Source organism: Euphorbia lathyris, chromosome 5, assembly GCF_963576675.1.
Source record: "Euphorbia lathyris chromosome 5, ddEupLath1.1, whole genome shotgun sequence".
NCBI lineage: Eukaryota > Viridiplantae > Streptophyta > Magnoliopsida > Malpighiales > Euphorbiaceae > Euphorbia > Euphorbia lathyris.
Window position 1 is genome coordinate 20,711,556 of NC_088914.1, and position 13,970 is coordinate 20,725,525.

Genomic DNA, 13,970 nt, shown 5'->3' on the forward strand with positions numbered 1-13,970 from the left:
TACACAGATATTGAGAATGACATGAACATTGGATTCAAAGTTGGTTTTTAGTGCTTCACTATTCTATCAAGTCTCTCTATATGCTCAAATTTTTAGTATATGATAGTTCATATATTAGAGCATATATGATAGTTGATATAATATTTTGAACATATTTTTAATAATATATTTAATTATTTTGATGTGTTAATTATTATTATTATTACTTGATTGAATATAATATTTACTCTTATTTTAATTTAATTGAAAATAAATAATTTCCAACAATTAATATAGTAAAATGCCAAATACAAACAATTATGTATGACATGAAAGAAATAAAGGGGAAGAAAATGACATTAAATGATAAGAAAAAAAAAAAAAAAAAAGATAAGGGAAGGGAAGGAAAATGTCAGTATCTCGTAGTACCATACCATATAACTTAAGTATCAACTACTTCTCAGAATTGAGACTTCCAATTTTGACCATTCCACACCTAACAAATATGTCCTAGTTTTTTTTTTTTAATAAATAAATCATTTCATATTGATGATTTATATAATTACTGTCGGCTAATTTACAACATAAAATCAATTTTTGTTTTCTTGAAACTAAAAAAAACTGACATCTGACTTAATTTAATTATGATACAATCATAATATAATATGTTGAAGTGATTAATTTAATTATGTTTCTAGAGAAATATTTAAGTGAATATAATTTAGATATGAATTAAGGTTAATTTGAGTGTTAAAAATTTGAAGGAGATTAAGTTAAATTTTATATTGGAATTTTAATGAATACAACAAAATTTAATTAGAAGGGAATTCCCTAAAAAAAATTCTAACGAGTCTTGAACTCGGATATCTATAAAAAATCGGATAACAATGTAAATTATGAACTCTTACCTCTCCCTTTAGGAAGTAAAGTAAGAGTTTCGAATTATTAGTTCTCTATTCTCCTCTTACCTATAATTTGAGCCCAAAATTGCTCTATATATCACTATATGGGCCTAAAATTCTTTCAAGTTAGCATTTTTTTACGTTAGGGACGTGAGATATTGATTTAAAATTTCCCGTAAACAATTAACCCGTTGTGATCCAAAACCATTATAGAAATTTCCCCAATACATGGGAAGAATGTAAAACTTGTAATGTGAGAAAAGTGCATTGATAGTATACTAAAGGCAAATAAGGCACCCCATATGAAATCTACATCACTGTCCTTAAAATCCAAAACACAAAGATACTATGAATAGACAACCAGCCAGCTACTTCACAACTAAGCAAACATTTGCCAACTCTTTTACTCACCATAATCAACCTTCTTTTTGACCATTATATATATATATATATAATCCCATCTTGACCCCATTTCAATATCTAACTACAAAAATGTCACTTTTCCAACAAAATTTCCTCTCAATTTTGGGGGTTTTAACCTTCTTAGCACTAGAAATTTCTTCACATAGTACTAGACATATGCACTATTCTCCTCCCAATGTTACTCCTTTAACTCACCTCTTTTCCAATGTCTCCATCTCTCAACAATTCTCCACTTCCTTTGGTGCCTCTAATGTTAAGTTTCTCAATAATGGCTCTTCTTCCTTTCTTACCCTTAACAAATATTCAGGTACGGATCCATGATTCACTGACACGGGTGCTCTCCAGATCCATTTTAATTAAGTTGATTTCATTTTTGGTAGGTTCTGGATTGGCATCAAAGAGCAAATACTACAATGGATTTTTTAGTGCTGCCATCAAGTTGCCTGCTGGTTTATCCTCTGGGGTTGTTGTTGCGTTCTATGTAAGTTTTTTTTGGACTCGTTTTGACGTGTTATTTTAATTTGATGTGTTGAGTTATCGATGAGAGTGTTTTCGGTGTTTTTTAGATGTCGAATGCAGAAACAAATCCACACAATCATGATGAGATAGATATAGAACTACTTGGTCATGACAAGAGAAATGATTGGGTGATTCAAACAAATGTGTATGCAAATGGAAGTGTAAGCACAGGAAGAGAAGAGAAGTTCTATCTATGGTTTGATCCAACACAGGACCACCATTATTACAGCATTTTATTCAACAGTCATCACATTGTGTAAGTTTACACTCATATTGCTTTGCAACTACAATATTTATTAAGATTTCTTGTTCCTTGGTGACCAGAAAAATCATTTTGACCTAAAATTCGGTTAATAGAGCGTTATTCAATTTATATATACATGTGTTGTAAATTCATTGGTCAGGAATATTACTTCAGAAGTACCCTAAAATTTTCCTAATTTCAGACGCACTCAAAATAAGTAACACTCTTTTTTGAGGTAAAATTAGAGGTTTGAGCCACTTTCGAGGTTTTAACTAGTCAAACCCTCTAATAGTGGTGTTTGGTGAAAAGAGATTTGAAATAACTTATTGAGTCCAAAAGCTAATTTTGAAAAAACCGGTTTTATGAGCTTTTTCAATTAAGTTATTGTTCCGTCTCTTTTGAAGAACACTTTTACCCCTACTTACTACTCTTTAACCGAAACAAAGGCTTTACCATGTCTTTATTTGTCATTTTACACAAATAGCTATTAGCAATAGGTTAAGTTTTACCAAACAAGTTTACACAATCAGCTATTCAAATCCGCTAATCAAATCACCTAACTAAAAAAGTAATCAGCTAATCGCTATTTTCCAAACAGAACCTAAATGTTCAGAACTAACTAAATCAAAGATCGGATTTATTGAAATAAAAAATCAGATCCTCAAATTCACCAAAATCATAATGTAGGATCCTCGGGATGATTTTTCCTATTTATTAATATTTCTTTAAAGAGGGCGAGCCTTGGCGCAACGGTAAAACGTTGTTGTCGTGTGACCAGAGGTCACGGTTTCGAGTCTTAGGAGCGGCCTCTTGCCAATTAAATTGACAAGGGAAGGCTTGCCTCCAATACACCCTTGTGGTGGGACCCCTCTCCGGACCCTCGCTCAGCGAGGACGCGTAATGCGACCGGGCCGCCCTTTTTTTTTATTAATATTTCTTTAAAATAAAATTATTCTAGATTCCTAATTTTTCTAGTTTGTACATATTGCACCTTTAATCTTTCAATTTAACACATTCAATTACTGATTAACGAGATCAAACTCAACTAATAGTCATTGCAATTCGTACGGTTAAAAATGGTTTTTACCGTTTCCTTTTCGAACAGTAAAAAGCGCAATATCAAATGTGAATAAAATGAATCGTGTATTTTTTTTTTTTACATTCGTATAGCTAACTGTCTCGTTAACCATTCGTGTAAAATGAAATTTTCAGATTTCTAGTGGACAACATACCGGTAAGAGAATTTAAGCTAAACCCGACTATTTATCCATCAAAAGCAATGTCAGTATATGCAACAATATGGGATGGGTCAGAATGGGCAACACATGGTGGAAAGTATGCAGTTAATTACAAGTATGCTCCATTTGTGGTTTCATTTGCAGAAATGTCAATAAATGGCTGCACTTTACCTAATTCAACATCATGTACAAAGGCTGTTTCTTCAACCATTGAAGGTCAACAATTTGTGAGTCTATCAAAAGATCAAATTATGGCCATGGATTGGGCTAGAAGAAAGCTCATGTTCTACTCTTATTGTAATGACAAACCCAGGTTCAAAGTCATGCCACCTGAATGCAAATAAATATAGGGTTAATTCCAAATAAAATTACGGTTACACTAATTTGCAGATAATGACTGTCGTTTTTTTTTGGGTCAAAACGAGGACTATATCTGTTGACAACTCCAAGAATGATGATTTTGAAAATGTGGGTTCTGAGCAACTTTAATTTTTAAAAAATTTCATCAAATTTGACTGTTAACTCAAAAGTCATTGATTTGCAAATATCGACTAGCACAGTTTTCGTTTTGACAATAAAAACCTATAATCATTTATCTGCAAAATCAGGGTAACTACTTTAATTAACCCTTCTAATTTATTAATTTTTATTTACTCTAATTAGAAGAATTAAAATAACATAGTGTGTTCATTTCAAGATTACAGTAACAGACATTAATTAATTAATTATATATATATATATATATATATATATATATATATATATTTAAATGGTTGGGTTGGAGTTGGTATTCTTAAGATTGGGGAGATCCTTATTTATTATTTATTGAAGTACGTGTATATATTTTATTTTATTAAAGTAAGTACGTGTGTATATTTTATTTTCTTTAAATAGTTTAATTTTATTTTGTGTATTCCTCGGTGAAACTTTAAGTGGGTATCAAAATGGATCATTACACTGTAAACCTCTGCTTGACAGGTTTGAGGTTCGATTTCCCACTCCATCAAAATTTAGCCTTCATTAATAGATGATCTGTAAATTCCACTGTAAACCCTTATCGAGGTTTGTGGTTTGCCCTGACCTTGAGAGTGGGTAGACCTATCATTATCTAAACTTTTTTCCTACAAAAAAAATGGATCATTACACAATAACTTGAAGGTTTAGGGGGGCATGGTATTTGGATCGGATAGAGATTGAAATAAAAATTGGGATATGGATAAAAATAAAATAATAAAGACTTATTATTTCGTATTTGGTAGGTAAGATATGAATAGAGATATACATTTTATTATATTATTTTATTAAAATTTAAATAATTTAAACTTAATTAATATCATTTCACGTTAATACTATAATAATATTTAATATATACATGCCTAACTTAACAAATGTTTTAAATATTGTAATAAGTTTTGAAACAAAATTAATAGGATGCACTGACAATTCTATCTTTATCTCTAACAAAAATACAAAAAAAATGCAAAAATGCCATTAATTTTTCTAAAAAAAAAAACTAAAGGAGAAATTATAATATTTTAGCACAAGTTATATCCGAATTGTGAAATAAGCAACGAAAAGAAAATTATATATTTTGGCACAAATAATATCAGAATTGTGAAATAAGAATTGAAGGAGAAATTATATATTTTGGCACAAAGTTATATTGGAATTGTATAATAAGGACTAAGTAGGAAATTATACAAAACTTATCTTTTATTAACAACTGCTAAAATTGTACCATCTAATAAACATTAAATTTAAGATTGTATTGCTTTAAAGGTGGAAACTAAATCTATTTTTAGGACTAAATTTGTATATTATTCCAGAATAATATAATATAGCTACTAAATTGTTCTCTATACAAATTGCATTAAAAAAAACTAATCTTTATTTAATTCTTATCGATCTAGTAAAAATGAATTAAATTTTATATTAATTAAATATAAATTTGTAAAAAAAATAGAATAAAAGAGTTGGGTTCTAAAATATTAAGTGTCTGTTTGTTTCTATTTGTCGGACCTGTTTTTTACCTTTTAATTTTAAACAGCAGATAAAAAAAGTGTTTGGTAAAACTCCAAAACGACTGCTTTTAGTAGAAAAAACAATTAATATCTATTACCGATCAGCAACAGTAAACAACACACAGCTAACAGTAACCACGAACAGCTGAAACAAACAGGCTTTAAAAACCTCTGATAATATGTTTATTACCCGCTATTATGCATGTTTATGGGCTAGACCGAGCCTAACTGGGGTTTGCATCTAATTACTGTGTCCAAATCCAGCTCAGTCCGCACTATATTTACATCGGGCCAGACTAAAAAACTAGTTCTCAAGCTCACCCCAACCCGGCCCATCCACCTAATATATTTATATTAAAAGTTTTTTTTAATATAACTTAAAATTAAATTGTGATCATAAATAATAAAAATTAGCACACTAAAATATTATTATAAACAAGAAAAAGGGTAACAAACATATATTATAAATAAGAGTTTGTAAGAATCAAACTATGAAAATCAATCCACTGACCATGACCATAAAAAGAAATCAATCAATCTACAGTGATTTAAACTAGTTAATAAAAATGTTTAAATTTCATAGAGTGAGGGACGTGAAAATAATAATGGAATAATTTTTTTTTTTTTGGTAGAAAATAATGGAATAATTAAATCTAAATGAACAAGTAAAATACTAAATATAATTAAATTATTAGTCTTGGTCACATGTACCTTAATGAGCATGTAGAATTTGCTCATTCACCATTAGATCTAGGCTTATTAGAATCCTAAGGTGGAGATTCAAAGCATCCTGAGGCTTAGATTTAATAAGCCTATATCTAACGATGAATTATTTTATAGTTCGAGCCGCACCAAGCAAGACTTGGGTTTTAAGATAAATCTCAAATCCAATCCATTTTAAATTCGGATTTTTGTGGGTTCGGACCGGACTAAATATGCATTGGAATCGTGAATTTTTGAACGTAAAAAGTTATCCTTTGACATGTGAAAAGAGTAGATCAATTTTAAACTAGAATTTTGTTAAATTTACTTTATAAAAAGTGGAAAAGTTAGATCGTAGTAATTTGTGAAATATAGCCGTTGTGGAATACAGCTGTGGCTGAAACATGCACAAGATAGAGTAGTATGGACATCAATACTACAAAGTAAGTAAGAACAAATGGACATTAATGAATCAATAATCACATAATAATTACAATCACATTTCCACTTCCTTATTCCATAAATAATCACCCCTTTCTTAAATAGAAGTTTGAAATAAAATTAACGGTTTTAATAATCACATTTATTATATGCATTCAACTTTTGAATAAATTAAATATTTATTATTGTGTATTTCTAATATTTACATTAATAAAAGTTTAATGTAAATATTGGAAATACAAAAAAAAAAAAAAATACTTGCTAATATTTAAGAGTATTTCTTGGCACTACTTTTTTTTACTGCTTTTTTTGACATGTACTAAACTCTTAGGGTCCGTTTGGTATGACGTAATGCAATGTAATGTAATCAAATTTGTAATGTAATCAACCTTGTAATGTAATGGAATGGAATAGTGATTCCATTACCATGTTTGGTTGACAAACTAAAAAAAATGATGAAACTTAATTACCGTTACACTACTTATATTTGCTTAGTTAAAATGTAATCATAAAATTTTATTTATATAATTAAAATCATCGAAAAATAGGAAAATGTGAAAAATGAGAAAAACGTGAAAAACAGAAAACACGAAAAACATGAAAAAAATCCAATAAAAAAGACGAAAAACAAAAAAAAAATCGTGACGGGCAATACTTCATCACGTTTTTTGAGTTTTTCATTTTTCGTATTTTCGAGTTTTCGCGTTTTTTTTTATTTTTCATTTTTTTTATGTTTTTCTAGTTTTTGTTTTATCATTTAATAAGAATTGTGCATAATAAGTATTAATAATAAAATGCAAGAGTTAGTCGTAATGAGGATTCATGTCTATTATTTATGTAATACTCATTACATAAATTTGTAAAGAAAATTTGAGTGATGTATTTGTGATTCCATTACGATAGAAACAATATGACATATCCAAACATAGTAATGAGCCTCCATCGTAATGGGATTCCATTACGACGTGCATTACCACGTACCAAACGGGGCCTTAACATTTTCCTCCTATCTTCTTTGAAATGTTGTTTTAATCATGTTTGGTCTAAACTTTCGTTGCATCCTCTTTGAAAACTGCTCTTTTGGTCTGAACTCATAAGGCCTTAAAGTTTGCCAAGTTCGCTATCAGACTCTAAAGTTGTTTGATCCAAACCTAAACACACATGATAACGCTTGTATATATTTCTTTTTTATATGTTACGATTCGGTTTTCATTTCCTACAATATTTGTACTTAAGTAGGATTTTTGTTTTGGACTAGATATAGAAATCCGGGCTTACGAGTTGTTCATTTAAAACCCTGGATGATTTCGAAGCAGGGGCGGGGAGAGTCGGCCAACCCTCCGGAACACCCTTGAGGAATAGTAGTTCAGCCCGAACAGTCCCCAAAATAATTAAAATTAGTAGTTATAATATAGGACGTGATAATATGACATAAAATTAAATTTGCATAGATGGTTTTAGTGGTAAGTAAAAGAATTTCCACATCCAATTCTCATGTTCGAATAATTGATGAATAATTTCTGTAAAAGAGGAATCTGAGGTGACATCAAGAGAGAGAAAAAACAGAGACAGAAGCATCAATGATCAAACTATATAAATTAAACCATTACATGCCCAAAAAAGGAAAGATCCAACCAGCAGTTCAACTTTCTCACAAACATTTTCGTCGTCATCATCATCACCTTCTTTACTGCAATCTCATATTTCCCACTATGCACTCTACCCTTTTATTTTTCATCTACGTAGCAGGTAGAAAAATTATAAAAAACAGTGCAAGTTTATTCAATTTATAGCCATGCTGGATTCTTCAATGGAGTAACCACAGCTTTCACTTGCAAGTAATTGCTAAGACCGTATATTCCCTTTTCTCTTCCATGTCCACTCATCTTGTATCCACCAAAAGGAATTGCAGCATCAAATATATCAAAACAATTGACCCATATTGTTCCGGCTTTTAACGCTCGAGTCAGGATGTTAGCTGTATCTATGTTCTTTGTAAACACCCCAGCAGCCAAACCATAACGACTGCTATTCGCCCGCCGTATAACTTCATCAAGGTCCCTGCAGTTATTGGTAAGTAGACATTGAGCATTTTTCTATGATTGAGAAGATGCAGGATAAGGGACCATTTCTTACTTGAATTTCAAAATTGACTGTACTGGACCGAATATCTCGTCTTTTGCTATCAGCATATCCTCCTAGTATAATTGGTGACATTGTGAGTAAGCTTTCTAGTCATATTACGAAACATCAGTCGGAAACGGTAGGTAGGTAAGTGAAGAACATACATTTACATTCGAGAAAACTGTGGGCTGAATATAATAGCCCTTGGCACCAAATCTTTCTCCTCCAGTTTCAAGCGTAGCTCCACTTTCCACACCAGACTTTATGTACTTTAATATCTTCTTAAATTGTCCTTGATCGATCTGTTTCATTCAAGCGGAGAACATTCAATCTTAATTTATCGGTAGCTAAGTTGAATCACCGTGCAGTAGTATCTGTAAAAGACAGTATCTTGTTGATTTACCTGAGGACCTTGTTCAATACCCCCCTTGAACGGATCACCAACGGTTCGTTTTATAGCACGTGCCTTTGCTTTCTCCGTGAACTCATCATATATTTTTTCATGGACATATGTGCGAGATCCAGCACAGCAGCATTGGCCCTGTAGATTTAACATAACCGTAATCAGTAGAACCAATGCAGCTTAACTTCCAGAAAAGCTGGCATGTGTATATGCTTGAACATACCTGATTAAAGAATAATGCGAAATGGGCCTGTTCAACAGCCTGATCGACATCAGCATCCTCACAGACGATAAAAGGGGATTTTCCTCCAAGCTCCAAGGTTACTGGCTTAAGGTTACTTTTTGCAGCCAACTGAAGAACAACTTTTCCTGTTTCAGTTGATCCAGTGAAAGCAAGCTGCATAGAGATAGACAGAGAAGTTATTATATTGGAACCATAATCAGGCAACGATTACAATGTTCTTAACTTAGCACTAAATCCTTTCTTATTTCAAATTATATGATTGTTCAGCATAACACTTTAATATTTCTTTTGCTAAACTATTTACACATTAATTATCAAATTTTTTTTTTTTTTTCCTCAAAAGCAATAGATAATTAGCAGAAAAGTTCCAAGCTTTATGTGAATATCTGCATAATCTGCCTCTGCAGCCTTAAGGTTAAACTTATCCACAACAAATATTTAAAACTGTTTTCTTATTAGAACTCTCAGTTGTTATGTTTTAAGACCCTGAAAACAAAATAGATCTAATTTTTAGCTGTCAAACCAAGTGGAATGAGATTGGATATATTCGTGGGCAATGTAGGAGAAACAAGTACCTTATCCACCTCCATATGGCTGGCAAGAGCTGCACCAGCAGTTGGACCAAACCCAGAAACCACATTGAGAACACCGTCTGGAAGCCCAGCCTGTGACGATCAACCAGGACCACAAAATATAAATTGTCAGTTACTAAAGAATTCGGTTGTTAAACTTTGGTCATAAATGAAGAATAAAAAGTTTGTATCTTTATGGTACAGAACATCATCCCGAGCCATGAGAATAATTTGATAACTTGAATGAATAGTGACAACAATTTGACTACATCAAAAGCATTGTGATCTGCAAGAATATGCCAAAAGTTGTACTCGTTTTCCTTTGATGTAATTTTATAACTGAATCAAAATGATTGGCGAAACAAAAGTTTTTTGGTGACAAAGTGGACACAAGAAGCTAGCTAAATGTTTCAGTTTGAGTGACAGTAGTAGAATCATTAAAAGCTACCTCATGAAACAGCTTAGACACATAGAGAGCAGACAATGGCGTCTGCTCTGCTGTCTTGAGAACAATAGTGTTGCCACATGCTAATGCTGGGCCAACCTTCCACGCGTACATGAGCAGAGGAAAATTCCATGGAATGATCTGACCAGCAACACCGATGGGTTCATGCAAGGTTTGAACATGATACTGGCCATCAGCTGGGACAGTGAGACCATGAATCTTATCAGCCCAACCTGAAATTTGTAGGAAGAAACACAATGTTAAGCATATTCCAGAAAATAGCACACTAAACAAGAGAATTGTTACTGTGTTCTTCATTCATTTTGCTTACCAGCATAGTATCGCATTAGACGTACAAACATTGGTACTTCGGCTTTCGCAGCTTGCTCATACGGTTTCCCATTATCCCAAGTCTCAAGTGCTGCAATGTCATCATTATGCTTTTCAACCAAATCAGCAAACCGCAACATAATCCTTGACCTTTCCTGGAGTGCAAAAGGAAAAACTTTTCAAAACACAAATCTTTTCAACACAGACGTAAAATGTAAATAAGTTCAGAGGAATTGAGCTACATAAGCAGTCATCTTAGGCCATGGTCCTTCATCAAATGCTTTGCGAGCAGCAGAAACTGCTCGATCAATATCTTCAGAATCACCTTCAGCAACATGAGCAATCACTTCCCCTGTCCTGGGGTCTAATGTTGGAAAGGTTCTCCCTATATGCAAAACAAGATTCAATAAATCAATGCTCTATGAAACCATATCGAAATAACAACATAAAGATACCATAAGTGCAATTTCTTTTCAATTTGTAATCAGCTAAAAATGAACTTTTGAGCTAGGCTATATTCAAGGATGGATCTAGCATAGTTGTTAAATGAGGCGAGGCTCGAGGTCCCGCGCCTAATAAGTCCTAGGTGAGGCACTGTTTAAAAGGCTCTCGCCTTGTACGCCTCGCCTGGGCTTCGTAGGCTTTACCGTGGCACGCCTCTTCTGCGTCTTATTAATAAGTAGGTTTTTAATTTTTTTTAATTCTCTTATTAAACTAAAAGGTTGATTAATCTCAATCACTTATCGTATTCAGTAAACTTAAATCTAAAACAGCCAAGTAAAAAAGAATAAGAAGAGAAGTAAAAATAGAGGGAGGGAAGAAGAGTAAGAGACGTAAAGGAGGGGAGCTCCTTTTTCAGTTCATCATAACTTGTGCCTTAACTACTGATAGAGTATTAGTGACATTAATATCAAACATTGATAATTAGATTTTGTATCTATATATTTTTTCATTTTCTGCACCTTTGTTCATCAAGGGTGCGCCTGAGCCTTGCACCTAAGCTCCAGGACCCCTAGCACCTTTAACAACTATGGGATCTAGAGGGCTTGAACACCCACTAGTCGTCGGAAAACTCCATTAGGCATGTGCATAGAACTTTATTTTTTTAGAGTAAAAGCATCCAAAAAAATTCAATTAAGCATCCATAGGCATTGGAGCACCGGCTATATTAGAATTAAATAAATCATTACAAGGAATCTGGCCAGAATGTCATTCTAGGTGAAGTTGTGCCTTTGGGTTGACTTAAATAAATCACTACACGAAATCTGGCCAGAATGTCATTCTAGGTTAAGTTGTGCCTTTGGGTTGACTACAAGTCCTAGAGTCCAATTAAACTTATAAGAAATTAATGCTAATAAATATAATAATGTGTTGGCAGACTTGGACAACAGTGCATTTATGTTGCCCAACATTAATTAAGATAATTGGCATAGATAAACTATAACTATATTTAATTGGCATAGATAAACTATAACTATATTTTTTTCATAAATCCATAGGGAATAAGCTTTCACCTGAAGCTGCATCAACGAACTGTCCATTAATTAAAAGTTTATTGTAATCGATAGAGACAGATGGAGTGATAGGATCTTCAATAGCTGCAGCAGCTGTTGCAGTAGTACTGAATCTACTAATTCCTCTGCCAAGCCCAAGCCCAGAATTCCTCCCTAAAAAAGGTACACTCTCATTTAATATGGTGTGAATGTGACACCAGAAGAAATCAAAAAAATTCCCTTGTCAAAATGTAGAAAAATAGAACCCAATTATGACTTTGAGAGAGCTATCAAACAAGTTCATCCAATTGCAGTGTAGGGTCATATATTAACCAAAAATGGCATGAGTAGTTGAAATTGGAGGTATATTTACAAAAGCAAGCAAGCAAGGACCACACAAATCAGAATGGTGGTTCCCACAGTAGAAAATAGTTAACCCTACGTCTAAAATGATAATGAGAAATGAAATAATTGACAAAATAATCAAATTCACAGCAAGAAAGAAAGAACGAGATCTGGAAAACGGTACCTGTACCACCACCACCAACAACAACAACAACAAGAAGAGGAAATTCTGAATCTAAACGCATCAGAATATAACCTATCTTTTGAGTATCAACGAATTAACAATTCATATTAGATTTATCTATATCCTGATAAGACCAAACTGAAACTCCAAAAGTAGTTGAGATTGAAATCGCAATCTATTTCTGCGACAAAATACAATCAATTCAAATCAATCAACTAAGGAAGGAATAAAGGCATACCTCCTGAAAATAGAGCAGAAGGAGAAGTGAAGGAGCGAGAGACCAACGATGAGATCCTCCTAGCAGCCATTAAAACTCAGATTCTGTTTGTCGCTGATACTGATTCTGACAAACTCTCTCTTTTATGATATGGTGTATATATAATTGGTATCGAAAATAATCGTTATCCGATAAAATGGAAGAAATGGTAAAAGCTAAAATGATTTCTATAAATAGGGTTAAATAGAGTTATCAACAACTCCCAAAAGATAATGTAATAATAAAAAAGAGGGAAAGAAAAGCATGAGATAACTCACCAGTCCACTAACACCACCCACCAGCTAGCCAAGTCATGCAAAGAATGGAAAGATACGTACAAAACCAGAAAAAAGAAAAAAAGGACACCTACAAGAATATACAATTGGCCTAATACACAAATAATCCCTGAACTTGTTCAAATCTTGCAACTGTCACCTCCAACTTTCAATTGTAACAACTTACCCTTTAAACTTGTCCAATTGTAACAACTTACCCCTTAAACTTGTCTAATTGTAAAACACAACCCCAAATTGCTGACATGGACTGCAATTGAAGAAACACGTGAAATACAAAATCTGCAACGCTCGTGGAGTATGATAATCAGATTTTTGGCGTAATACGAATCCGAGAAAACTTTTTTACGGTTGCTTCAAATACGGGGTAAAAAAATTTCCAATTTGGGGTTATGTTTTACAATTGGACAAGTTTAAAGGGTAAGTTGTTACAATTGAAAGTTGAGGGGGCAGTTGCAAGATTTGGACAAGTTCAGAGGGTTATTTGTGTATTAGGCCTATACAATTTGACCAAACTTTATTAGCATTGGCCGCGAGTCTTTGCTAAATCCAATGGCTTTCTTGTCCTAGTAAAATTTAAAAGGTAAATGATTTATATATGTGAGCTACATGATCCGTAGACTAAGGAATTCAACACAATAATTATGAGCTTTTACAATAATTTTACAGTCATTCATAGTTCAACTAACGGTATTGCTATATACCGCAATATGTTTTCCAACCACCGCACTATTTCGACAATTATGCTCTCCTCATAATTTAAACTCAAAAACCAAAACTTTTTTTTCCTCTCTTTCTCTCCCAAGCCTAAA

The 13,970-nt window shown here is 32.7% G+C and overlaps 2 protein-coding genes across 2 annotated transcripts; one reads left to right on the top strand and one right to left on the bottom strand.

Annotated features, from left to right (window-relative positions):
* Nucleotides 1–1,372: 1,372 nt before the first annotated feature.
* LOC136230349 (probable xyloglucan endotransglucosylase/hydrolase protein 33) lies at nt 1,373–4,011 on the top strand. Its single transcript, XM_066019402.1, has 4 exons — nt 1,373–1,611; nt 1,685–1,785; nt 1,871–2,079; nt 3,280–4,011. Exons 1-4 carry the CDS (start codon nt 1,374–1,376, stop codon nt 3,647–3,649), a joined length of 918 nt encoding a protein of 305 aa, XP_065875474.1. The 5' UTR covers nt 1,373; the 3' UTR covers nt 3,650–4,011.
* A 4,029-nt stretch (nt 4,012–8,040) lies between these two features.
* On the bottom strand, nt 8,041–13,097 carry LOC136229260 (benzaldehyde dehydrogenase, mitochondrial-like). The gene is made up of 11 exons (XM_066017914.1): nt 12,848–13,097; nt 12,102–12,254; nt 10,830–10,972; nt 10,589–10,742; nt 10,261–10,490; nt 9,816–9,905; nt 9,220–9,393; nt 8,997–9,134; nt 8,758–8,895; nt 8,606–8,667; nt 8,041–8,530 (listed from the first exon to the last, which is right to left on the bottom strand). Exons 1-11 carry the CDS (start codon nt 12,915–12,917, stop codon nt 8,257–8,259), a joined length of 1,626 nt encoding a protein of 541 aa, XP_065873986.1. The 5' UTR covers nt 12,918–13,097; the 3' UTR covers nt 8,041–8,256.
* Nucleotides 13,098–13,970: the final 873 nt, after the last annotated feature.

Excerpts from the sequence above, each read along its gene's own strand:
- LOC136230349 (XM_066019402.1), top strand. The coding sequence starts at position 1,374 with ATGTCACTTTTCCAACAAAATTTCCTCTCAATTTTGGGGGTTTTAACC. Across the intron at positions 1,786-1,870 it reads GGGTTGTTGTTGCGTTCTAT|ATGTCGAATGCAGAAACAAA; the intron begins GTAAGTTTTTTT and ends GGTGTTTTTTAG. Across the intron at positions 2,080-3,279 it reads TTCAACAGTCATCACATTGT|ATTTCTAGTGGACAACATAC; the intron begins GTAAGTTTACAC and ends TGAAATTTTCAG.
- LOC136229260 (XM_066017914.1), bottom strand. The coding sequence starts at position 12,917 with ATGGCTGCTAGGAGGATCTCATCGTTGGTCTCTCGCTCCTTCACTTCT. Across the intron at positions 9,135-9,219 it reads TCGCATTATTCTTTAATCAG|GGCCAATGCTGCTGTGCTGG; the intron begins GTATGTTCAAGC and ends TTAAATCTACAG. Across the intron at positions 8,896-8,996 it reads GTATTGAACAAGGTCCTCAG|ATCGATCAAGGACAATTTAA; the intron begins GTAAATCAACAA and ends TGAATGAAACAG.